The 23921-nt window shown below is 39.5% G+C and overlaps 2 protein-coding genes across 4 annotated transcripts; both read left to right on the top strand.

Annotated features, from left to right (window-relative positions):
- Positions 1-879: 879 nt before the first annotated feature.
- On the top strand, positions 880-11501 carry LOC121377077. 3 transcript variants are annotated; one of them, XM_041504943.1, is made up of 2 exons: positions 880-1146; positions 11225-11501. In XM_041504943.1, exons 1-2 carry the CDS (start codon positions 900-902, stop codon positions 11437-11439), a joined length of 462 nt encoding a protein of 153 aa, XP_041360877.1. In that variant the 5' UTR covers positions 880-899; the 3' UTR covers positions 11440-11501. The 3 variants fall into 3 exon arrangements, with proteins under 3 accessions (XP_041360877.1, XP_041360878.1, XP_041360876.1); XM_041504944.1 differs by lacking the exon at positions 11225-11501 and adding an exon at positions 3383-3672 and having other exon boundaries at positions 885-1146; XM_041504942.1 differs by lacking the exon at positions 880-1146 and adding an exon at positions 9419-9680.
- A 7701-nt stretch (positions 11502-19202) lies between these two features.
- LOC121377410 lies at positions 19203-21997 on the top strand. Its single transcript, XM_041505389.1, has 2 exons — positions 19203-19447; positions 21726-21997. The coding sequence occupies exons 1-2, from the start codon at positions 19237-19239 to the stop codon at positions 21938-21940; spliced, it is 426 nt and encodes a 141-aa protein (XP_041361323.1). The 5' UTR covers positions 19203-19236; the 3' UTR covers positions 21941-21997.
- Positions 21998-23921: the final 1924 nt, after the last annotated feature.

Below are 23921 nucleotides of genomic sequence, written 5' to 3'. Positions count from 1 at the left end.
CACCTGGGAGTGACAGCCACCCAAAAACGCCTCTTGCTGTAACCAAAAACGTTAGCCCATGAAGAGAATACGACAGCAAGCTACGAGTCAATATCTGATGTTCTTCCTTAACCATTTGTCTGATGACATAATTCACAAGTGCAAGATAAATTGGCGTGTATCGAGTTGGGTATTCTGTTTATTATCCATTTTCAATATTTGTCATTTTATGGCAGATTTTCGAACGATATTGTTGTTGTTAGACAGTTGCCTCCCTCCCAGTGTATGTGACCCCTCAATATAAAATCATGGCTAGGCCTGTACATGTTATTGCACATGCATTCAAAAAGTGCAAATGTCAATAATGGCCGTCATCGAATGCCGTAGGTTTAGGACAAGATGCATATGAAACGGTGACATACACTTTCGAGTACCAACTATACCTTTGTAACGCCACATACCTGTAACGTTTTATTTTAGTACATGTATTTATTCTAACACAATTTGTTTTTCGCAGTTTGTGCAAAGTTAATTTTCAACACATCGTATTATATGTCCAAGTATTCTAATCTCATCTAAAGACCACGCCACACAAAACGAGTGCATTGTACGATTTTATCAGCTGTGATGCAATCGGTTATTGTCGTACGAGGCACTCGTATCGTGTGGCGTCGGCTTAACATGTGTAAAGAAGATTTATCTTTTAATGATTATTAATTCACACTCATTTACGGATACGCAATTCCACAGAGCTGCACCCACTAGCAGTTCCACACCTTGTGACACTAGGTAAACATACCAAATATCCTGTTAGAAAATTACATGACACCTTCTGAAAGAACACGTGCATTTTTAATTATTAGTTGTTGGAAAATCGCCGCCTATGACCACGAACAATAGTACATAAAGGCCACACTGACATGACTTTCATCATACAGAGCAGAACAAACAAAAAGATGTCTCCGAAATTGACGATTCTCTTTTTTGCCGCGTTTCTGTTCGTGGCTCGTGCAGTCCCGGTCTCCGAAGACGATGACGCTGATGTTGATGACGTCATAGAGGAAGCTGAACGCGCAGACGACAATAATGTCGACTTGAGTGATTTGACCGAGGAGGACTTCCGTGATATCGTGCAGCATGTCCAGGAAAATCTCAGACGAGCAGTCGGTAAGTTACGAGTTCAAATTAAGTTGTCTTATAGTGTGAGCTGTTTGGTTTCATATAGAAGCGGTCAGGGCAGTAGATGTATTATAAGTGCAAAGTTATTTACTGTTCTGAGCTCTCTGTGTTTCTTATAGAAGTTGTCAGTATAGTGGACAGTAATAAAGTTCTGCTCTTTTGTCTCTCTTTTTGTGTGTGTTTATTTTATCTATTAGTGTTTAGAGCAGTGAATAGGTTATGAGTATAAAGTTCTGTTCTCTTTTGTCAGTGTTTCATATAGAAGTGGTTAGAGCGCAAGGTTTGAGTGTAAATAAAGTTCTGGACTGGTACGCCATACAAATTGCTTGTGTGTGTGTGTGTGTGTGTGTGTGTGTGTGTGTGTGACTGTGTGTGACGTTATTAGAGATTGAGTCTGGCCTCTAAAAGTTTTATAAGCACGGACCCTGTTCTGTTCTGTCAGTTTTTCATATGTAAGTAATTTTGAAAAATTTATCGTCAAACGTTTTCATCGTCAGCATTGATACCTGATTTGATATTATGCAACCTGTACAGCACACTTCCACGGTTTGTCGTCATGATTACCATGGCGATAATGTATCTTCATCATTAAATTATACTGTGGTTGGTAACCGTATAGCAGTTGTGATTTTTCTCGCAATTACTGCATGTAGAACTTCGACAAAGCATCTAGTGCCGGCTTTAAGCCGGGCACACACATGCGTTAAAAAACGCAGCGACGATCGTTAAAAATCGCAGTCCGACTGTAGACGCTTGCCGCTTGTGTACGCCTACTTGCATCGACTCAGCGTTCAATATCAGCGATCGGTTACGGTTTTCTGTATATTTTGTTCAGTCTTGTAATATGTACGTAATCATGTGGTATCCACAAATGGTATAACAAAGGCCGTGGTATGTACTATCTTGTCTGTGGGATGGTGCATATAAAAGATCCCTTGCTGCTAATGGCGACAGCAGGTTTCCTCTCTATATTTGTGTGGTCCTTAACCATATGTCTGACGCCATATAACCGTAAATAAAATGTGTTGAGTGCGTCGTTCAATGAAACATTTCCTTCCCTCCTTCATGTGGTATCTACAAAATTGCAGTGTACATGAAAATAATGCGTCGCCAAAAATATTCACTACAAAATTTTAAAAATTGAAAGTGAAAAGGTGTACATTCCGACAAATGTTTCATTGAAAAATATTACGAAGCCAAAACGATGGTGCCACATATCATGTAGTTGACTTTATGTACTTCAAAGTATTATACCAGTCATTTATAATTTTTGTGCAATTTCTGAAAGTGCCACCGCCATCAAAATCCTGTCAGTTTACTCTGGTGTATTCACTTGGTGCAAACAAGGTCGCTCCTGATGCAATTCGGTGAAAAGGATCTCGGATTTTTTGTGTCATCGTGGTGTCGGTGGATGACACCATTTTGAAAGGCTTTGACAGACAATTTATTAAAAAATCTCAACACAACGCAAACTAGCGCACAAGGTGCGTATTCAATCGGATCCATCTTCAGACAGATGCGTTTATCTGGTTAATATCAAACATGTTTGATTTCTGAAAATGCACCTCAGCGTTAGAAAATGCAACACAGAATAGTTGCACACGATACGTTTTCCCTGCTTTCATCCGTTTTCTGCTGGACTGCGAATTTTAACGCACGACGCTGCGGTTTTTGTTGTGTTTTTTTTTGCTCGTGTGCGCCCGGCTTAAGAAGTAATTAATGAATCTATGAAATCTGCTGAGAATTAACTCATTCCAGCCAGAGTGTACTAGTTTAGCTATTGTGAACCATAAAGTGTGAGGAATCTGAACGACAAAACCATTAACATTTTGCAGATCGTATCTCTGCACAAGGCGAAGTCCAAAAAACTTTCGGCAAGGTCGTGACTTCTCCCATGCATCACTGTCAGTTGTTTCTTCTTGGCGAGGACTTCCACTCCCGAGATGACACACCTTCCTATTTTAAATTGTATGAGGACTGCCACTCCAAATACGTTTTTGTGGGGAGGGTGATAAACACACTCACACAAGATCGAGTTCATTTGACATTTTAAAGAGTTGTGACGTCATATGCATAGTGATTGATATTGGCAATGAAAAGATATAATGGGATCTCTACGACAATCGGAATCTTCTGCCCCCAACCTCACCCACCCCCCACACACGTCTATACAATAGACATATAATATTTATAATTTTGTTTAACGTTTTTCCCTTCCACCCAGACGAAATGAGCCTAGACGAGGTTGAGATGGTACATGACCAAAAGAGTCTTGAGAAAAGAATGTGGAAGAACTGGAAACTTGGAAGAGGCTGGTCCGCCGGAACTAGTGGAGTATCGTGGCAGAACCGCCGAGGAAACATGCGCTTTAACATCAAACCAAGCGGTGGGGGATTTAGGGCGGGTTTCAAATGGACGTTTTAAATTTAGCCGTTTAACAGCTGACGAGTTTCGAGCAAGAGGTTTACGTTGAGATTATAATGTTCTTAACGAAATTAAAGTTATGAAATCAAATCATTAAATGTGTATTGTCGTTTTTATCTACTTAATAACATGCAGGACTGTCACGGGGATCCTATAATACCCGTAACTGAATAAAACACGATTATCCAAATATCTCTCCTAACTGTATATCTATTAGATCTCTCTGTATCGGGCAGTCCAATACCCGAGTGGCTCGGCTCTAGGTAATAATCAGAGATACGATCTTATATAATATATATAATATAGCACGTTTAGTTCACTAGAAAACACAACAAAACACAATACACTTTGGAATCTGTATTAACTCTACGCTGACAAATGCACTTGCCGCAGTAGTTAATTAACAACAACAATAATAACAACCCAGAACTAATCACTTAATTAGTTAATCACTAGGTGTCTAGTTTACACAATATTCTAATCACTTCACCGTGATACAACACACACATTTGTGATAATTGAGAAACGCTTCCAGGGGAACTTAATTAATAAAGGAATTACAACTCTATTCCTAACTGGTTAATTTTTAATTAACCCTTAACTACTCATTCAGTAACCTTGTAATACAGAATTAATACTGGTACCTATCACAATAAAGACAATAACCTACAGTTTACCTAGGTCCTCTAGGATGACCGGCTAAGCTTTATATTACCAAATACTCGTATAAAAATAATAGAACAGTGAAGCCTACAATTTACTTCGTCAGCTTACCGGAAACACTGTCTAAAGAATATTGGTATAATACAGTATTAAAATATTTAAAGTCACATCAATCACATCAAGGTTATACAACAGAGCAGAAAATATATTTACCAGTCCAAACGGAAACGTTCCCCGGAAGCCTTCCAATGTTTGTCCCCGATATATCTAAAATCCTAGCTATTTATTACAAAAATCCGAATATCGCCTGGGGACACATCGCGTTACTCCCCCTATCGTGTGATTTTTCCACAGCGACCAAGACGGCATTTTTTCTTAGTTGGTCAGACTAGTTGTCGCCATTCCGCTAGGAATACAAGGTCGTAAAAACAGAACTCGCGGAGGTATTACGTAACTACTGGCCACATGGCCTCCACAACTGGTCTGGGTGTGTATTGGGAACAGCTCGACCACCGTCGCGCGGGGGTATTACGTAACCAAGCCGCACACGGCCCTCTAAAACAATTAACATCGCCACAGGCGAAAAAGATAAGATCATGTTCCGTCAGAAGGACATTAATATTAAGCCAATGTCTAACAACCACCTTGGGGGTAAGGAAGGTTGAATCAGACTTTGTACCAGACTGAGAGATTGGCGAAGGGATCCCAATTTAAAAGTACAGACCCTAGTGGGTTTTTTTTTTTTAAAGTTTGTTTTGTTTAACGACACTACTAGAGCATATTGATTTATTAGTCAACGGCTATTGGATGTCAAACGTTTGGTAATTCTGACATTTAGTCGTACAGAGGAAACCCGCTACATTTTCTGTTAGTAGCAAGGGATCTTTTATATGCACCATCCTACAGACAGGGTAGCGCATACCACGGCCACTGGCTGGAAGGAGAAATAGCCCAATGGGCCCACCGACGGGGCAGACCCTATGTTTTAAACACTACAAATATTAGATCCGGTTTTGGTAACTGAAATCAGTTACTTACATTTTATTGTTATGATTACAGGTAGTACTAAACCAAATAACTTCCGGCTGGGTCAAAGTTCGAGGTGCACCCAACTTTTGATAGAGAAGTGAACACCACAAGTCCTGTGATTGGTTATAAATGTGTGTGTGTTGTAAACAAATAATAGTTTCATCTGGGTAAAAAAAAAAACAATTTTATTTCATCTAGTACCACTGTGTCAAGTAGCCTTGTGCTTGGAACATGTATGGGGTACCTGTAAAAAAAAGTACTCTAATTTTGTGCGGAACTAGGGTAGTCATAGACGCTACCCGTTATCTCAGAAACGAGCAGCTGACCCCCAGTTTGTTCTGATTCACTTTAAGTGTGAGGGGTGATAGTATTTATTTTCGTGGCGTTTATGTCGATTGATACGCTGCAGGTAGGAGTTTTAGGCACATATGTTACTATTGTCGTCTATGGGATTTGATTTGGTAGTATACACGATATAATCTATGTCCGTACATCTGACCATCCTGGTGTTTGTAATACGGCGGAAATAGACTTTCGATAATTCTAAAAACGCACATACCTCTAAGAAGTAACGGTTATGGAGACGAGCTCTAGTTTGTGGATTAACTAGGGTCTGCGCACTCAACACATTTTATTTACGGTTATATGGCGTCAGACATATGGTTAAGGACCACACAGATTTTGAGAGGAAACCCGCTGTCGCCACTTCATGGGCTACTCTTTCCGATTAGCAGCAAGGGATCTTTTATTTGCGCTTCCTACAGACAGGATAGCACAAACCATGGTGGCCTTTGTTGAACCAGTTATGGATCACTGGTCGGTGCAAGTGGTTTACACCTACCCATTGAGCCTTGCGGAGCACTCACTCAGGGTTTGGAGTCGGTATCTGGATGAAAAATCCCATGCCTCGACTGGGATCCGAACCCAGTACCTACCATCCTGTTGACCGATGGCCTAACTACGACGCCACCGAGGCCGGTAGTAAAAACAAAACCATGCCTTGGTCAAAATACGGTACACCAACCTTAAACAGTTTCAGGTGATTAAATTGTATTGAAAAATGCATAGAAACCTTCATTTTATTTCAACTTATTTTCGTGCTTATATCCAATTAAGGTTTAAGCACGCTGTCATGGACACACACCTCGGCTATCTGGAATGTATGTCCAGGACAATGGGTTAGTTGTTAGTTGTTAGTGGTTAGTGAGAGGGAAGAGGGTGTAGTGGTCTTACACCTACCCATTAAGTCGTTTTAACTCGCTCTGGGTGGGAGCCGGTGCCGAGCTGCGAACCCTGTATCTACCAGCTTTATGTCCGGTGGCTCAACCACGACACCACCGAGACCGGTAGAAACCTTCAGCACGTTTCATGTAAAATAAACTGTCAAAGCAGCTTTTAACATTTGCCTAGTATTTGTCACTCATACTAGTACCACTGCCTTTATTTTGTCTGAGGATGACAGGCGAGTTTACCCAATCCATGTACGCCATATTTCGTACATCCACGAAATGTGGTATATATCAATACCTGGTTAATAGTTTTTGTTAATTATCTACAAAAAGCAAGTTCCTCAAAATATAAACATATATTATGTAAGTATAGACTATCTGCGCATCAATCTAATTAAAATTAGCTCCACTATTACATACTGGTAGACCAGTAGAGCTAATTTTAATCAGATTGATCTGCACCTAGTCTTGCAATAGAAACTGGTAGATGTAACAATACTGAGAGAAAGGAGAGAGTATGTAAACTTTGTAATATGAATGCCGTTGAAGATGAGTATCATTTTATTTTAGTCTGTCCTTTCTACAATACTATTAGATGATGATGATAACTAGTTTAACGTGCCCATATACCACTAGGGTTTCGAACACGCCCATCCTGAGTCCGACCTCCGATCGGATCGGTGACCTGACTCGGGATGGGGGGGGGGGGGGGGGGGGGGGGGGAAAATGGGCAGAATTGTGAAAATAGCAATTAGTAAAAAAAGTTAATAGAATAAATAAAATAAATAAAAAGGTTACAAGCCAAAAATAAAAAATAATTGACTGCTCGACCGAATATTTATATAATTTGGAGCATTTTAGAAGGTCAGTCCAAAATTAAATCAGAGAAAGAAGAGAGGATCGGACTATTTAATAATATTAAAAAAAAGAAGTAATTTCGACATAAAATTTTGAACGCAGATATAAAAGTTTAAAGTCCGATCGATATGTCCACGCGAGTGGCCTCGTTAAGGCCGTTTGGGTGCACAGCTTAAAGGGACGAGATGGGTTGCATCCCGTCAAGAAAACCCCTAGATTGACAGTTGACAGACGTTGAAGGTGTAGTGCTGAAATACAGATCTTGAGAAGCCGGATCCGTCTGAACGAGAGGGTATAGTCCAGTCGTCATGGGTTGGTATAGTGGTGCGGACGGGCCCGACTCCGGAGGATACGAGATGGTATCACTATAAAGCAAGGTAAAGTCTAGAAAAAGAGTAGTAGGGGCCGACTATTAGATGCAGGTACATACAACCATACTATTACACCAGACTCTTTTAAATTAATACAGCTGTTGTCCATTGATGTAAAACAGCTAATAACACTGTGTAAATATTTACTAGGGACAACCACGCAGAGACATGATAATATGTAAATGGAGTATATACCGCTGGGTGAGTGCAAGAATGTTGTATATACAAAATTCCCATTTTGAGAAAACGAGCATTAAAAAATAATAAAATAATCGCGGAAGCCATGACTTTTTGTATTCTTCTTTTGATAGTTTCCTCCAAAATCTGACGCAGCATACACTGATATAACACTTACAACACTTTCGCTCCGAGTCAACTACAATACATTTACAACAGTTTAGCTGACTTCAAATTAAGCAACCAGACCTGTTATATGAACATACAACATTTTTGCTCTCGAACATGTAGTGTCCATTACATTGTGAAAATTAACACCTTATTTATCAACATTTTGTAGATACTACATTTTTGCACTGACCCAGCGATATTACTTTTTAATGCTCGTTTTCTCAAAATGGGAATTTTGTATATACAACATTCTTGCACTCACCCAGCGATACATTCTCGAATATTTCCATCACTTTCCATACAATGTAAATTGTTTTTCCCTTTTAATGAAATATGTATTATATTTTAATGTTTGTAATGCCTATGAACTGTATGTTTACGGCTAATAAAGTATACAAAGGCTTAGCCGGAGGCAGGTGCGGGGCTTGGGGGGCATGGGGGTCACAGCCACCCATTCACGCCTCTTGTTTTCCCTACAACGTCATATACTTAGAGAATACTCAACGAGATACGAGGCAATACCGTTTACATTGCACGAGTTAATTGATGGTGTTCTTCCCGAGATTTTGGCGAGGAAAAGACAACGTCAATTCACAAGTGCAAGATAGATTGGCGTGTATCGAGTTGGGTATTCTGTTTATTATCCATTTGTCATTTTATGGAAGATTTTCGAACGATATTGTTGTTGTTGTTAGACAGTTGCCTCCCTCCCAGTGTATGTGACCCCTCAATATAAAATCATGGCTAGGCCTGTACATGTTATTGCACATGCATTCAAAAAGTGCAAATGTCAATAATGGCCGTCATCGGATGCCGTAGGTTTAGGACAAAGATGCATATGAAACGGTGACATACACTTTCGAGTACCAACTATACGTTTGTAACGCCACATACCTGTAACGTTTTATTTTAGTACATGTATTTATTCTGACACAATATGTTTTTCGCAGTTTGTGCAAAGTTAATTTTCAACACATCGTATTATATGTCCAAGTATTCTAATCGCATCTAAAGACCACGCCACACGAAACGAGTGCATTGTATGATTGTATCAGTTGTGATGCAATCGGTTATTGTCGTACGAGGCACTCGTATCGTGTGGCGTCGCCTTAACGTGTGTAAAGAAGATTTATCTTTTAATGATTATTAATTCACACTCATTTACGGATAGGCAATTCCACAGAGCTGCACCCACTAGCAGTTCCACACCTTATGGCACAAGATAACCACCCTGAATATCCTGTTAGTAAATTACATGACACCTTCTGAAAGAACACGTGCATTTTTAATTATTAGTTGTTGGACAATTGCCTCCAGTCAGGACGAACAATGGTATATAAAGGCCACACTGACATGACTTTCATCATACAGAGCAGAACAAACAAAAAGATGTCTCCGAAATTGACGATTCTCTTTTTTGCCGCGTTTCTGTTCGTGGCTCGTGCAGTCCCGGTCTCCGAAGACGACGATGATGATGCTGATGACGTCATAGAGGAAGCTGAACGAGCAGACGACAATAATGTGGACTTGAGTGATTTGACCGAGGAGGACTTCCGTGATATCGTTCAGCATGTCCAGGAAAATCTCAGACGAGCAGTCGGTAAGTTACGAGTGCAAATTAAGTTGTCTTATAGTCTGTGTTGTTTTTTTTCATATAGAAGCGGTCAGGGCAGTAGATATATATTATATGTGTAAAGTTATTTACTGTTCTAAACTGTCTGTGTTTCGGACAATCTGAACGACAAAACCATTAACATTTTGCATATCATATCTTTGCACAAGGCGAAGTCCAAAAGACGTTTCGATAAGGTCGTGACTTATCCCATGCATCCCTGTTAGTTGTTTCTCCTTTACGAGGACTTCCACTCCCAGGATGAAACACTTCCTGTTTAGCCTGCATCAGAACTGCCACTCCAAAACGTTTTGTTTGTGGGGAGGGATGATAAACCCACACCCACACAAGACTGAGCTCAATGAACATTTTAAAGAGTTGTAAAGACATGTATATAATTTACTCTGCCCGCTACCGACCTCGATCGGGATGCTAGTACTCCTTGCACCTGACAGCGCGGGCAGTCCCCTCTCCAACCCACCCCTATCCGTTTCCTGTCCTGCACGGAGGATCCGGCCGAGACCGGCATCTGCGCCCATGACAGGCGTGCGCTACAACAGTTCTGAATGTACACGTAAAACCCAATGCCATGACACATGACATACACACACACACACACACACACACACACACACACACACATATATATATATATATATATATATATATATGTATAAACATCGATGACTCGATCTTGAAGGGAACGAGAAAATAGTTCGAGTTTCACATAGTTCGAATTCGATAGTAATATATTATATAAGAGTTCAAGTTTGAAATTGCATTGCAGCTGAATGATTTCGCTTAATATTTAAGAAGCGTGCGGTTCACTGCCTACCTCTGTACTCTGAAAACTATGCATCCCTAGCTGAAAGGCGAATTGATATATAACTGTTACGACCCCACCCCACCATAAACCAAATTTTATGTTAAATACCGTGAGCTGTTTTGTAGTATGAATATTAAGTTACTAAATAATATCTGTTTTAAAAACATTTAAACCCCCAAGCTAATCGATTTATTTATTTATTTATTAGGTAGGGCTGTAATAATTTGTATTGTACATGCAGTAGTGGCTGTTTACTCATGTATGATTTTTATGTGATCTGAGTTCAAATAAAGTTGTGTTATTGTTGTTGTTGACAATTCATTCGTCTTGAAAATACTTTCGTCAAGACAGTTTGGTCAATCCACTCGAGTTGATGTTTAGATGTGCATACTCTATTAAATCTTTATGGCGGGACAAAAGAATTATGTCGAGAGATCGAGGTTAGCGAATTCTCAGTTTTCGAAGACCGTTATTACTAGTTTGTATAGCAACTCGGCCGGGAACGTCGTTTCAGATGGAGAAATCGAAGGTGGAGTTATCAAAGTTTGACTGTATATAATAATTGATATTGATAATAGATTTTCCCTCATGGGTCTCACATGGGACATCTTCTGACACCTATCCCAACCCCCAACCCACCTCCCCCCGTCTACACTATAGTCATATAATATTGCTTCTTTTGTTTACTTTTTTCTCTTTCACGCAGATGAAATGAGCCTAGACGAGGTTGAGATGGTACATGACGAAAAGAGTCTTGAGAAAAGATTTTTGAAGAACTGGAAAGTTGGAAGAGGCTGGTCGGCCGGAACTAGCGGAATATCATGGCAGAACAGGCGAAGAACCATGCGATTTAACATCAAACCGACGTTCAGAGGAATTAAACCGAATGGATTTAGAGCGGGCTTCACATGGAGATTTTAAATCCGTTAGCTCTTTAATAACTTATAAATGTTGTTAAAGAAAATAAACGTATAAAAATTAAATATTTAACTGTGTAATTGTCATTTGTTTATTATACGATGTCTAGAAAATGTAGCATGTAAGTTCTTAGAATAAACTATAGTGATCCAGGCGAAGAAGAAACGCTATGACATAGAACCAATGTTCTAGAAATTATCCTGACTTGAACACACTTGAATATGTTAGTATAGCAGCAAATCTGACAAGCAATTTTCAGATCGAACTTAAAGGGATGACCTGAGTTTGCGGCCATTGTAATATGTTTATGACCAACATATCACCTTTTCACGACTAAAATTACATATTAAAGATTGCTCTCTATATAAACAAGGTGTTTTGTTGGCGTCCTAATGCTTATAGTAGCCCAAACTTGATTTTACCTCGCAAAAATTTGATACTAGTGGAGTCAATATGTGACAAAAACCACCTTAACCCCCCAAAAACAAAAAAATTGCTACAAAAGGTTTTTTTTATATTGTTTCTGGTATACGTACGAAATATATATATATATATATATATATATATATATATATATATATATATATATATATATATATATATATATATATATGTATATATATTAAGAAAAAAAGAAATGTTTTATTTAACGACGCACTCAACACATTTTATTTACGGTTATATGGCGTCAGACATATGGTTAAGGACTACACAGATATTGAGAGAGGACACCCGCTATCGCCACTTCATGGGCTACTCTTTTCGATTAGCAGCAAGGGATCTTTTATATGCACCATCTCACAGACAGGGTAGTACATACCACGGCCTTTGATATACCAATTGTGTTGCACTGGCTGTAACAAGAAATAGCCCAATGGGCCAACCGACGGGGATCGATCTCACGCCGACCGCGCATCGAGCGAGTGTTTTGCCACTTGGCTACGTCCCGTCCCCATGTGTATTAAGAAGAAAATAGGATCCTCCCCCTCAGTGTGAGCACTTTCAGAGTACTCTGGCGGTACGCCACATTCTGGTGGAGTGCAATCATCTCGAGGAAAGTAGAAGAGATATTTGGTAGAAGAAATGTGAGTCATTTCGATTCCATTCTGACCTATTATTGCAATTTTGTCGTGATACTGAATTTTATTCTAAATTTTAATTTTACCTATTTGTGATCTTTGTATTTCTTGCATAGTTCTTTACCCTGTGTTTTAATTTAGCTCTTGAATTTTTATATTGGTGTTATTCATCACTTCACTTTTGCATTTACCGTAGTTTGACACCGAATAGCCGATGTATTTCTCGTGCGGGGGTTTCGTTAAACATTGATTTATTAATTGATTCATTGAATCATTCATTTTACGAAAAAAATGAACAATCACTGCTACAAACATTATGACACGGCCGCAAAGACACTTGCCATTCAGAGACTTGTATTATATATATATATCGGTCTACAGGCTGGTAGGTACTGGGTTCGGATCCCAGTCGAGGCATGGGATTTTTAATCCAGATACCGACTCCAAACCCTGAGTGAGTGCTCTGCAAGGCTCAATGGGTAGGTGTAAACCACTTGCACCGACCAGTGATCCATAACTGGTTCAACAAAGGCCATGGTTTGTGCTATCCTGCCTGTGGGAAGCGCAAATAAAAGATCCCTTGCTGCCTGTCGTAAAAAAGAGTAGCCTATGTGGCGACAGCGGGTTTCCTCTAAAAACAGTGTCAGAATGACCATATGTTTGACGTCCAATAGCCGATGATAAGATTAAAAATCAATGTGCTCTAGTGACGTCGTTAAATAAAACAAACTTTACTTTATATATATATATATATATATATATATATATATATATATTATATACACACACACACACATACACATACATACATACATATATATATATATGATGCACTAGTAGTCGCAAAAAGGCTCTATTAGTCGGAACCATCTTACACTGGTTGAACACCCAGGACGGTCCATTTAAAAACAAAGAATTCTACTTACAGTGCCACAATGAAACCTCTGTCACAGTGTGCAACAAGTGAAACAATTTAGTATATTATATTGCAGTTAGCAGGAATAAATGAATATTTAACGACAACCCAACACGCAAAATACTCATAGTTTAGAATGCATAACTTGGTTATACAATATTAAAATTATAAATAAAAAACAAAACAAAACCCACCTCCCGCCCTACCCTGACAATTTCAAACAAAGATTCTAGAGTACATGCGCTCTATGAGGCCCAAAAATCTGAACGACTAAACCGCAATACATGGTCATGGTCGTATCTCTGCACAACGCAGAGTCGAATGGGCATTTGGCAAAATAGTGGTTGATTCCATGAATCTTTAACTAGTGCCTCGTCTGTAAGAGGACAGCCACTTCAGAGGAAATAATTTACTGAAGATTTCATCCCTCTTGCATCGCCCAAAAGAGGACTGCCACTCCCAGACTAGTTGACTAAATCAAAACTAGCACCGGGCAGAGCTCAATGGAATTCATATAGCTGTGATGACGTGCACTCATGAATCACCGTCATAACAGTGATAATATCAGGTGTTCGCGAAAACTGAGCATATCCTGTAGCATCCGTACATATGTGTATATATATTGTTTTTGTTTAACGACACCACAAGAGCACATTGGTTAATTAATCATCGGCTACTGGATGTGAAACAGTTGGTAATTGTGACACATAGGAAACCCGATAAATTTCCTAATGCAGCGATGGATTTTTTATATGCACTTTCCCATAAACAGAAAAGCACATACCACGGCTTTTGTCCAGTTGTGGTACCCTGGTTGAAACGAGAAAAACCCAGTCAGTTGAATGGATCCACCGAGGTGGTTCGATCCTGGAACTCGAGCATCTGAAGAGAGCACTCAGCTTATTGAGCTAAATCCCGTCTCCCCCCCCCCCCCCCACACACCCCACACCCCACCCCTACGTTCAAGGACCATACTTCTGTGGAAAATAGGTAAATCGCCATGAACGTGACTAGTGATCGGTAACAATACATGATATAGATACACACACAATGTCAGCTCAATATCTATGAAAAAAACGTCCGGAAATCTATAATGATTATGTGGGACAGATGGTCGGACAGAAAGACAGACAGTTTGTTTGTTTTGTTTAACGACACCACTAGAGCACATTGCTTTATTAATCATTACCTATTGGATGCCAAACATTTGGTAATTTTGACATATATTCTTAGAGAGGAAACCCACTACATTTTTCCATTAGTAGCAAAATACCTTTTATAGGCATCATCCCACAGGCAAGATAGCACATACCACGGTCTTTGATATACCAGTCGTGGTGCACTGGCTGGAACGAGAAAAACAAGTGTGGGCCCACCGACGGGAATCGATCCCTAACCGACCGCGCATCTGGCAAGCACTTTACCACTGGGCTACGTCCTGCCCCCAGAAACACAGAGACAGAAGGACGGAGATGAAACCCATAGTAACCCCCCCCCCCCCCCCCCCCCCCCCCCCCCCCCCCCCCCCCAACTAGAGGACTACAAGAGGACGCTAACTCATTTGTTTTGTTTACTTGGCTAACATCTGGTCCACGGTCTGTCAGACAAAGCGTTTTGTAGCCTGGTTTCTATTAACGGGCATGCAGCTCAGTGGCACACTGCTCGCCTGATGGATCCACCCTGAATCTAGCGTCCTACGAATTATATATAACACTATCTCTCTGCCTCTCTCTCGCTGTCTGTCTGTCTGTCTCTCTCTCTCTCTCTCTCTCTCTCTCTCTCTCTCTCTCTCTCTCTCTCTCTCTCTCTCTCTCTCTCTCTCTCTCTCTCTCTCTCTCTCTCTCTCTCTGCGTGTGTGTGTCTCGACCAAATGTCAAAATGTCTTTAATTAATTAGAAATCAAATTCCTCTGCTATTTCTTGCATTCAGAAGAGACAGACACAAGGCACACAGGCAGCTGGCAGCTGACCAACATTTTCAAGGTCAAATAAAGGTCACCGTTCGTGAATACAATTAGGCTGTTAATCACACAAAAGAGTACCACTTGAGATTTCTTCAACCAACATAGATTATTGTAGACTATTTTAGACATACATGCATGGCTATTACCCGCGTATAGGTACTGATGCAGGATTTTTAAATTTAAGGGCGGATCAAGAATTAAGTTTGTTTTGTTTAACAACACCACTGGAGCACATTGATTAATTAATCATTGGCTATTGGATGTCAAAACGTTGGTAATTCTGACAAGTAGTCATCAGAGGAAACCCGCTACATTTTCCTTCATGCAGCAAGGGATCTTTTATATGCACCATCCCACAGACAGGATAGCACATGCCACGGCATTTAACATATACTACTCAAAAGAATTTAAGCGTCAAACATTTATAACCAAATAAGTTTCAGAGTGTATTAGATTGATGATGTAAACTACACCAAATTTTTTATTTATTGTTCCATATTTACAAAAAACCCACAAATAAACGTCACTGTATACAAGAAAGTCACATGACATGCTGTCAAAGTTGAAGGTTGTCAAACATGGATTTTACACATTAGAACATTCGTTTAATAGTGTGTGAATCCACCCCTGGCGCGAATACACTCGACACATCGTTGCCTCATGCTGTTGATCAGACGTCTGAAGAACTCTTGGGGAATGGCCTGCCACTCTGCCATAAGAAAAGTTGACCCAGATCATGAAGGTTGGCCGGAGGGGGCATGGTTATCCCGAACTCTCCTGCCTAATTCGTCCCAGGCGTGCTCTATTGGGGCCAAGTCAGGCGAATATGCTGGCCATCCATCCTGGCGATACCTTGTTTGTCTGAGAAAGTCCGTTACCACCCTAGCGCGGTGGGGTCTGGCATTGTCATCCTGCAGAACTGCCCCGCCGCCAATCTGCTGAAGGCCTGGGAGAACCAACGGCCGCTCATTCAGATAGCGGATTCCATTCAGATTGCCATCCACCACATAGAGGGGGGTCCTGTGGTGGATAGAGATGGCCGCCCCACACCCATGACGCTGCCACCACCGAACCGGTGACGTTGTCTAACGTTAACGTCAGCGAAGCGCTCCCCAGGACGTCTGTAGACACGAACCCGACCGTCGTTGAACTGGAGACTAAACCTGGACTCATCAGTGAACATCACTCGACCCCACTGAACACGTTGCCACCGCAGATGAAGTGTGCACCAGTGACGTCTGGTAGGAGTGGTGGTCGAACAGCCTGGCGACGGCAGCGTATATTATTGGCTCTCAGACGATTGCGTATGGTTTGATCAGACACTCGAGTTCCAGTCGCAGTCCGCAGATTGTCACGTAATCGGCGTGCATGGTTGTGCGTTGAAGAGCCATATTGGTGATGTAGCGGTCCTCTCTATTTGTAGTGCTGGGTGTCTTCCCGAACGTGGACGATTTCGAACAGAATTCGTTGCCTGGTACCGTTGCCACAGTCGGCCAACGACACTCTGACTGACACCAAGTCTCAGAGCAACATTTCTTTGCGTATTGCCATCCTGAAGCCAAGCATAGCCCTTCCTCGATCTTCGATGGTCAGTTGACGCCGTTACCATTGTCCGAATTTGGAGTGTGCACCGTACACGAACGCAAGCTCCAATTATACGGAAATTCAGCATTGGGAACATGGAATACACATGCAAAGCGTGCAAATGAAGCGCTTTGTGGAAAAAGCAAGTTATGGGCACTTAGCAGACCTTTCGCTTAATTTACGTGCAAATGTAAGCATGTTTTCGCCATTAGAACTAGTTGACAGTGTCAATGACAGTGGATTTTAATTCATTTATGGGTTGCTTAGACCCACTTTCGTCAAAATGGAACAATACCATGCGTGACATTATGGTCTAGCTAATATAATTGACATTCAGAAAATAATGTCGAAAATATCGTCTGACCCTTAAATTGTTTTGAGTAGTATATACATGTACTAGTCGTGGTGCACTGGCTGGAACGACAAATAGCCTAATGGGTCCACCGACGAGGATCGATCCCAAACCGACCACGCATCAAGCGAGCGCTTTACCACTGGGCTACGTCCCGCCCCCTTGAAAAACAATGATCTAAATCCTGTTTATGTCCAGTCAGTACATCGGGATAAAAACTGCATGTGAAATAAAGTTCAGTTTTGTTTTTAATAGACGGTCGTCCAAGGTGGCAAAATTCCTCAAAAATATCTTTGAAGCACGTTTTGTTAGAAATCGATATTTAACGTTAATAGTGTCTATATGAGGTAAAGTTTGTGGTGAGTATAGGTATTCGCTAAAATCTGACCTTTAAACGATGTGTGTGTGTGTGGGTGGGGGGGGGGGGGGGGGGTTTTGTGTGTGTGTTTGTTATTTAAGGTCTTTTATGGAACATTAAGAGGTTTGTTTATGTGTTTCTTAGGTTTTCTCACCATTAATATTATAATGAATCATTATATACTATAATTTACATGCAAATAATGGGGAATCTTGATATAAAACTCAGTTTATCTCGAAATAATTTCTTAAAATATGTTAAGATTTCAAAAACATATAATAATAATAACAATAATAGGTATATATTACTTCTGAGGTTTATATATGATAATGGTTATGGTGAGGGTAGGTACGTACGTAATTTGGACCTTTGAAGGTTATTTTAAAGACAAACGAAGGTCAGTTGGTGTTACAAACTGGGGTTTTCCCCGTTTGTTTATTAATTTCTGATTATTATGAATGTATTAAATATGTATATATCACCCTTTACATAGGACATCTTGAACGAAAACTGCCATAATATTATATTACATGTTATGTGATATATCCTGATAGATGTTGATAATACTTGTTCTAATGACTACTTTAAGTTGGTTTGTTGTACAATGCATTCATACTATTGATTGAAACATAATTATTATGTTATTGCTTTTTAAAGAACAAATGGATTAGGCACAAGTTATACAACTTACTAGGCATTCATACTAGTATGACAGGCTATTATAATATGCATTAAATTACATTTGTAAACATACTAATTTCTGAAATTCATACGTACTGATATAAATATGCCTATGATTTACATTTCACTATATCGCACACACATCTAACCCTCCCCATCAGTGCGAACGCTGTCGGTGTACACTGGCTGTGCACCACATTTTGGTGGAATATAATCATCTGAAGCCGACGAGAAAGAATATAATTGGTAACAGAAATATGGTACAATTCAAGTTCAAAGTTATTTGTATTGCTCTAAGTTATACAACTTATAAGCTTTATAATAAAAACAGCAAATTATAATAAATACATATTTACAATATCTGACAATGGTGGGGAGCGCTTTAACACTATCTAAAACACATTCATGCATGAAACATCAATACATGTCTAAAATAAACGAAATAAACCACACATATATGCATGATAAATAATTACGTTTTACATTCCACCCAGAATTAAAGTAAAAGTTTTTTTTAAACACTTTGATTTCTATACAAAGTTTTAAAATATACTTACCTTGATGATTGTATTGTATTATACGTTCCCCCCACGTGTAAACAAAATTGAGATTTTAATGATTATTAATTCACACTCATTTACGGATACACAATCCCACAGAGCTGCACCCAGTAGCAGTTCCACACCTTGTGGCACAAGGTAAACATACCAAATATCCTGTTAGACAATTACATGACACCTCCACAACGAACACGTGCATTTTTAATTATTAGTTGTGGAAAAATCGCTTACAGTCATCAGACACTATAGTATAAATAAAAGCCGAACTGGCATAACTTTCATCATCTTGTACAGAGTGGAATCAAAGATGTCTCCCAAATTGACGATTCTCTTTTTTGCCGCGTTCCTGTTCGTGGCTCGTGCAGTTCCGGTCTCCGAAGACGACGATGATAATGTTGATGACGTCTTAGAGGAAGCTGAACGCGCAGACGACAATAATGTCGACTTGAGTGATTTGACCGAGGAGGACATCCGTGATATCGTGCAGCATGTCCAGGAAAATCTCAGACGAGCAGTCGGTAAGTTACGAGTGCAAATTAAGTTCTTTTCTTTAACGACTGTTCCAAAGTCTTAGATGTATGGAAAGAAATTGAACGGTGAACAATTCGATAAACAGACACTTTTGTTTGGAAACAGAAACAGCAAAAAAAAAAAATAATAATAATAATTAAAAAAAAACCCAACCCCCCCCCCCCAAAAAAAAAAACCCACACCCCAAAACAACAACAACAACAACTATTGTAATATGCTATAATTACCGTATATATCTATATTATTCATTATTCATATTATATAGAATCATTTGTCATAACATGACTGTAAGGGCCCCATCCCTGACTCAGTCATATTTGTCTTTGTGGTAATAAACTTGTTTGGGTTTTTAAATTTCTGTTCAGTACTTTTTGTTTTTCACATAGAAACAGTTACGACAGTGGATATATTACACGTGTAAAGTTATATTCTGTTGTGAGCTGTCGGTTTTTCATATATAAGTTGTTTTGTTGAGTTTATCGACAAACGTTTACATTGTCTGCACTTAAAAGTTATTTGTATTATGCAACCTACACAGTACATGGGACAGTGTGATGTCATGACGACCACGGTGATCCATTTATCTTTATGATTAAACCCTAGTGTGACTGGCACAGCAGTAGCGATTGATTTTCTGGCAAAAACATTTTATTTCAGATCAGCGATCCACAAAATGCATACAATTATACATGCACTATGAAAATTGATTACATATTATATAGTAGTATGTACCAGCTAAAGTGGCTTGTTTGAATCAGCTTCGATTCTGCTCTTCACCGAATATGCCGTTGAGCAAAGTAAAGCACCATGTTGTTTTACTCTATGACTAACACACATGTTGCTGGCACTGTATGATCATACCGGCCTCGGTGGCATCGTGGTTAGGCCATCGGTCTACAGGCTGGTAAGTATTGGGTTCGGCATGGGATTTTTACCCCAGATACCGACTCCAAACCCTGAGTGAGTGCTCCGCAAGGCTCAATGGGTAGGTGTAAACCACTCGCACCGACCAGTGATCCATAACTGGTTCAACAAAGGCCATGGTTTGTGCTATCCTGCCTGTGGGAAGCGCAAATAAAAGATCCCTTGCTGCTAATCGGAAAGAGTAGCCCATGAAGTGGCGACAGCGGGTTTCCTCTCTCAAAATCTGTGTGGTCCATAACGATATGTCTGACGCCATATAACCGTAAATAAAATGTGTTGAGTGCGTCGTTAAATAAAGCATTTTTTTTTTTTTTTTCTGTATGTATGGTCATTGTTGTCCGATCATCCGACGGTATGATTTAAAAGTAGTTCATTGTACCCTGCGTAAATTTCAATCATAATGTACCCGCGTACAAATTACTACAGTAACTCACATAAAATTGTGTTTTAATAGTTTCTTAACAGTTGGGGGCCGGATTTAGCCCAGGCGGTTGAGTGCTCGCTTGAGGGGCTTGCGTCGCAGGATCGAACCACCTCGGTGGATTCATTCAGCTGATTGGGTTTTTTCTTGTTCCAACCAGTGCACCACAACTGGACAACTTTTTTTGGGGTGGGGGGGGGGGGGGTGGGGTGGGGTGGGGGGGGGTGGGGGACCCAAATCCTTACAAGACTGAGAGCATTAGATATTTTAAACAGCTGTAACGTGAAATACATATGCTGGGGTGTCGTTAAACATCTATTTTAAACAGCTGTAACGTGAAATACATATGCTGGGGTGTCGTTAAACATCTATTTTAAACAGCTGTAACGTGAAATACATATGCTGGGGTGTCGTTAAAAATCCATTTTATTTTATCTATTCTATATTCAAATACAAAATGATTGATATTGACAGTGACATGTCTCACATGGGTCTCTAGGGTAATCTCCTGACACCCACACACCCCTCGATCCCCGCTCCCGACTCCGACGACCACTCGCTCGATGCGCGATCGATCTGGGCTCGATCTCCGCCGGTGGGCCTATTGGGCTATTTCTCGTTTCAGCCAGTGCATCACGACTGGTATATCAAAGGCCGTGGCATGTACTACCCTGTCTGTGGGATGGTGCATATAAAAGATCCCTTGCTGCTAATCGAAAAGAGTAGCCCATGAAGTGGCGACAACGAGTTTCCTCTCTCAATATCTGTATGGTCCTTAACCATATGTTTGACGCCATATAACCATAAATAAAATGTGTTGAGTGCGTCGTTAAATAAAACATTTCTTCTTCTTCTTCCAACGGCCATGCAATAATCATATAATAAATATTTAATTTTCATTTGTTTTCTCTTTCACCCAGACGAAATGAGCCTAGACGAGGTTGAGATGGTCCACGACGAAAAGAGTCTCAAGAAGAGATTTTTGAAGAACTGGAAACTTGGAGGAGGCTGGTCCGCCGGAACCAGTGGAGTATCGTGGATTAACGACAAAGGAAACATGAAGTTTAACGTCAAACCTACATTCAAAGGTCTTAAACCGGACGGGTTTAGGGCAGGCTTCACGTGGAGATTCTAAACCTATTAACTCGTTTACAGCTTTACCAACATAAATAAATGTATAAAATTCATAATATAAATGTATTTCATGGTTGTTGTTGTCTTAAAGGCACTGTCCTGAGTTTGCAGCCATTGTAAGAAGTTTCGTACTGACAGAGTCTTTTTGATGATTAAAATTACATATTAAATCCATTTTATTTATTTTTTGATATCAGTGTCTACATAAACAATGTGTTTACTGTTGTGTGCTAATATTTGTACAGTTATTTTTCATTTTACTTCGTAATATGTATTTTTTTCGTATGTACAAAATTACTGGAAATGTAAAATCTGGTTTGAGCTACTACAAACATTAGGACGAACTCAAATACCTTGTTTATACAGACGTTGGTATTTTAAACAAGTCAACTGTATGTATATGTATATGTATTATGTATATGTATAAGTATATGTATAATGTATATGTATATGTATATGTATATGTATGTATGTATGGTATGTACATATGTACGTACGTACGTACCTACGTATACACACACACACACACCTATATATATATATATATATATATATATATATATATATATATATATATATATATATATATATATATATATATACACACACACACATGCGTATATTTAATATGTATTTTTATATTTAATATATAATTTCTGTCATCAACAAATATTCTGTATGTCGTACACATGTTATAATGACAGGAGACTCGTGATAGTTTCTTTAATAGCACCACTATGTAGGACCAACACCGGATATTGGTACTGTCGTAGCTATAGTCGTGCTACAGTGGAACCTCGTTAGTCCGGACTCCAGTAGTCCGGAATCCTCACCTTACGGACGTTTTTTTGTAAAACGAAACGACCACTCAGTAAAGTTATTCATTAATCCAGATATTCAGCTTCCGGAACCGGACGGTCATAATTCTGAACCAAATGTAAAAAGTAAAGGCAAACTGCTTCGTTTGACCGGTCGACGCTGATTGAACATAAAAGTAATCCGCCAGTTAACGCTCAAGGAATCGACAGACATAAGATGGCTGCACGGGGTTTCACACCGCAGTTTATTTAACCATTCACCTGTGTTTATTTAGTGTTAGTCGGATAAAGCACAAGTGTTCACAAGTGTTTGTTGGTTTTTAAATATAATTTCTTTGATCTATGACCAGACTGGCTGTTTTATTTTAGGGGGGGGGGGGGGGATATTTTATTTTTAAAAGTGGGTAACTCTTGATCATACCCTACGGTACCCCATTACCTCGTTTTGTAACTACCCTCCCAACTTGCCTGTATGATTTATGGAACAATGCTCATTCAGTTTCACGCCGGTTTTGAGAGAGTTGTATTTCTGTGCTAGGGGCGAAGGGATGTATCATGTTGGCGTTTATATTATATCAGTCGATATAGCAGAAATGAATTATAATTTCGCCATTTAATATGTTTAAAATATAATCTGTAAACGTAGAAACTTTAAACTAATAATGATTGTATATAAGTGAGAAACAATATGCATTCCTCAACAACGTACCCACTTCGTGAAAATGAACTCGATCATGTGGCCTAGATTTACAACATTAACCGGTACGACAAAACACGACTAATAAAATTTAAAACTTGTTGTCACTAATAATCAAACATTTAGTATCAACAATGCAACATGTCTTAAACAGTATTTCATTTTATTTAATCGCATTTTCTAACTTTAAGACAAGCACCTGGCAAAAAATAAAATGTGTGTTTATGAATAAATAATAAATAACTAAAAATATGAATAAACGATGTTATCCAGATTAGGACATTTTCGTTTAAATAGGGCAAAATCCAGCCTGCCTCGATACAAAAATGGGATGCCTATGCAGATTAATCAGTGTTACATCAGTTATATTGAAAACAATCAACTAATTATATTTGATGTAACAGGCCATAACGTACAAGTTTGTTTCATACACAGATTGACGTAAACCAAAGAAATGTCTTTATGGG

The sequence above is a fragment of the Gigantopelta aegis genome, chromosome 7, assembly GCF_016097555.1.
Source record: "Gigantopelta aegis isolate Gae_Host chromosome 7, Gae_host_genome, whole genome shotgun sequence".
NCBI lineage: Eukaryota > Metazoa > Mollusca > Gastropoda > Neomphalida > Peltospiridae > Gigantopelta > Gigantopelta aegis.
Note: the sequence above shows the minus strand (reverse complement) of the source record. Positions and strands in the feature narration are given on the sequence as shown.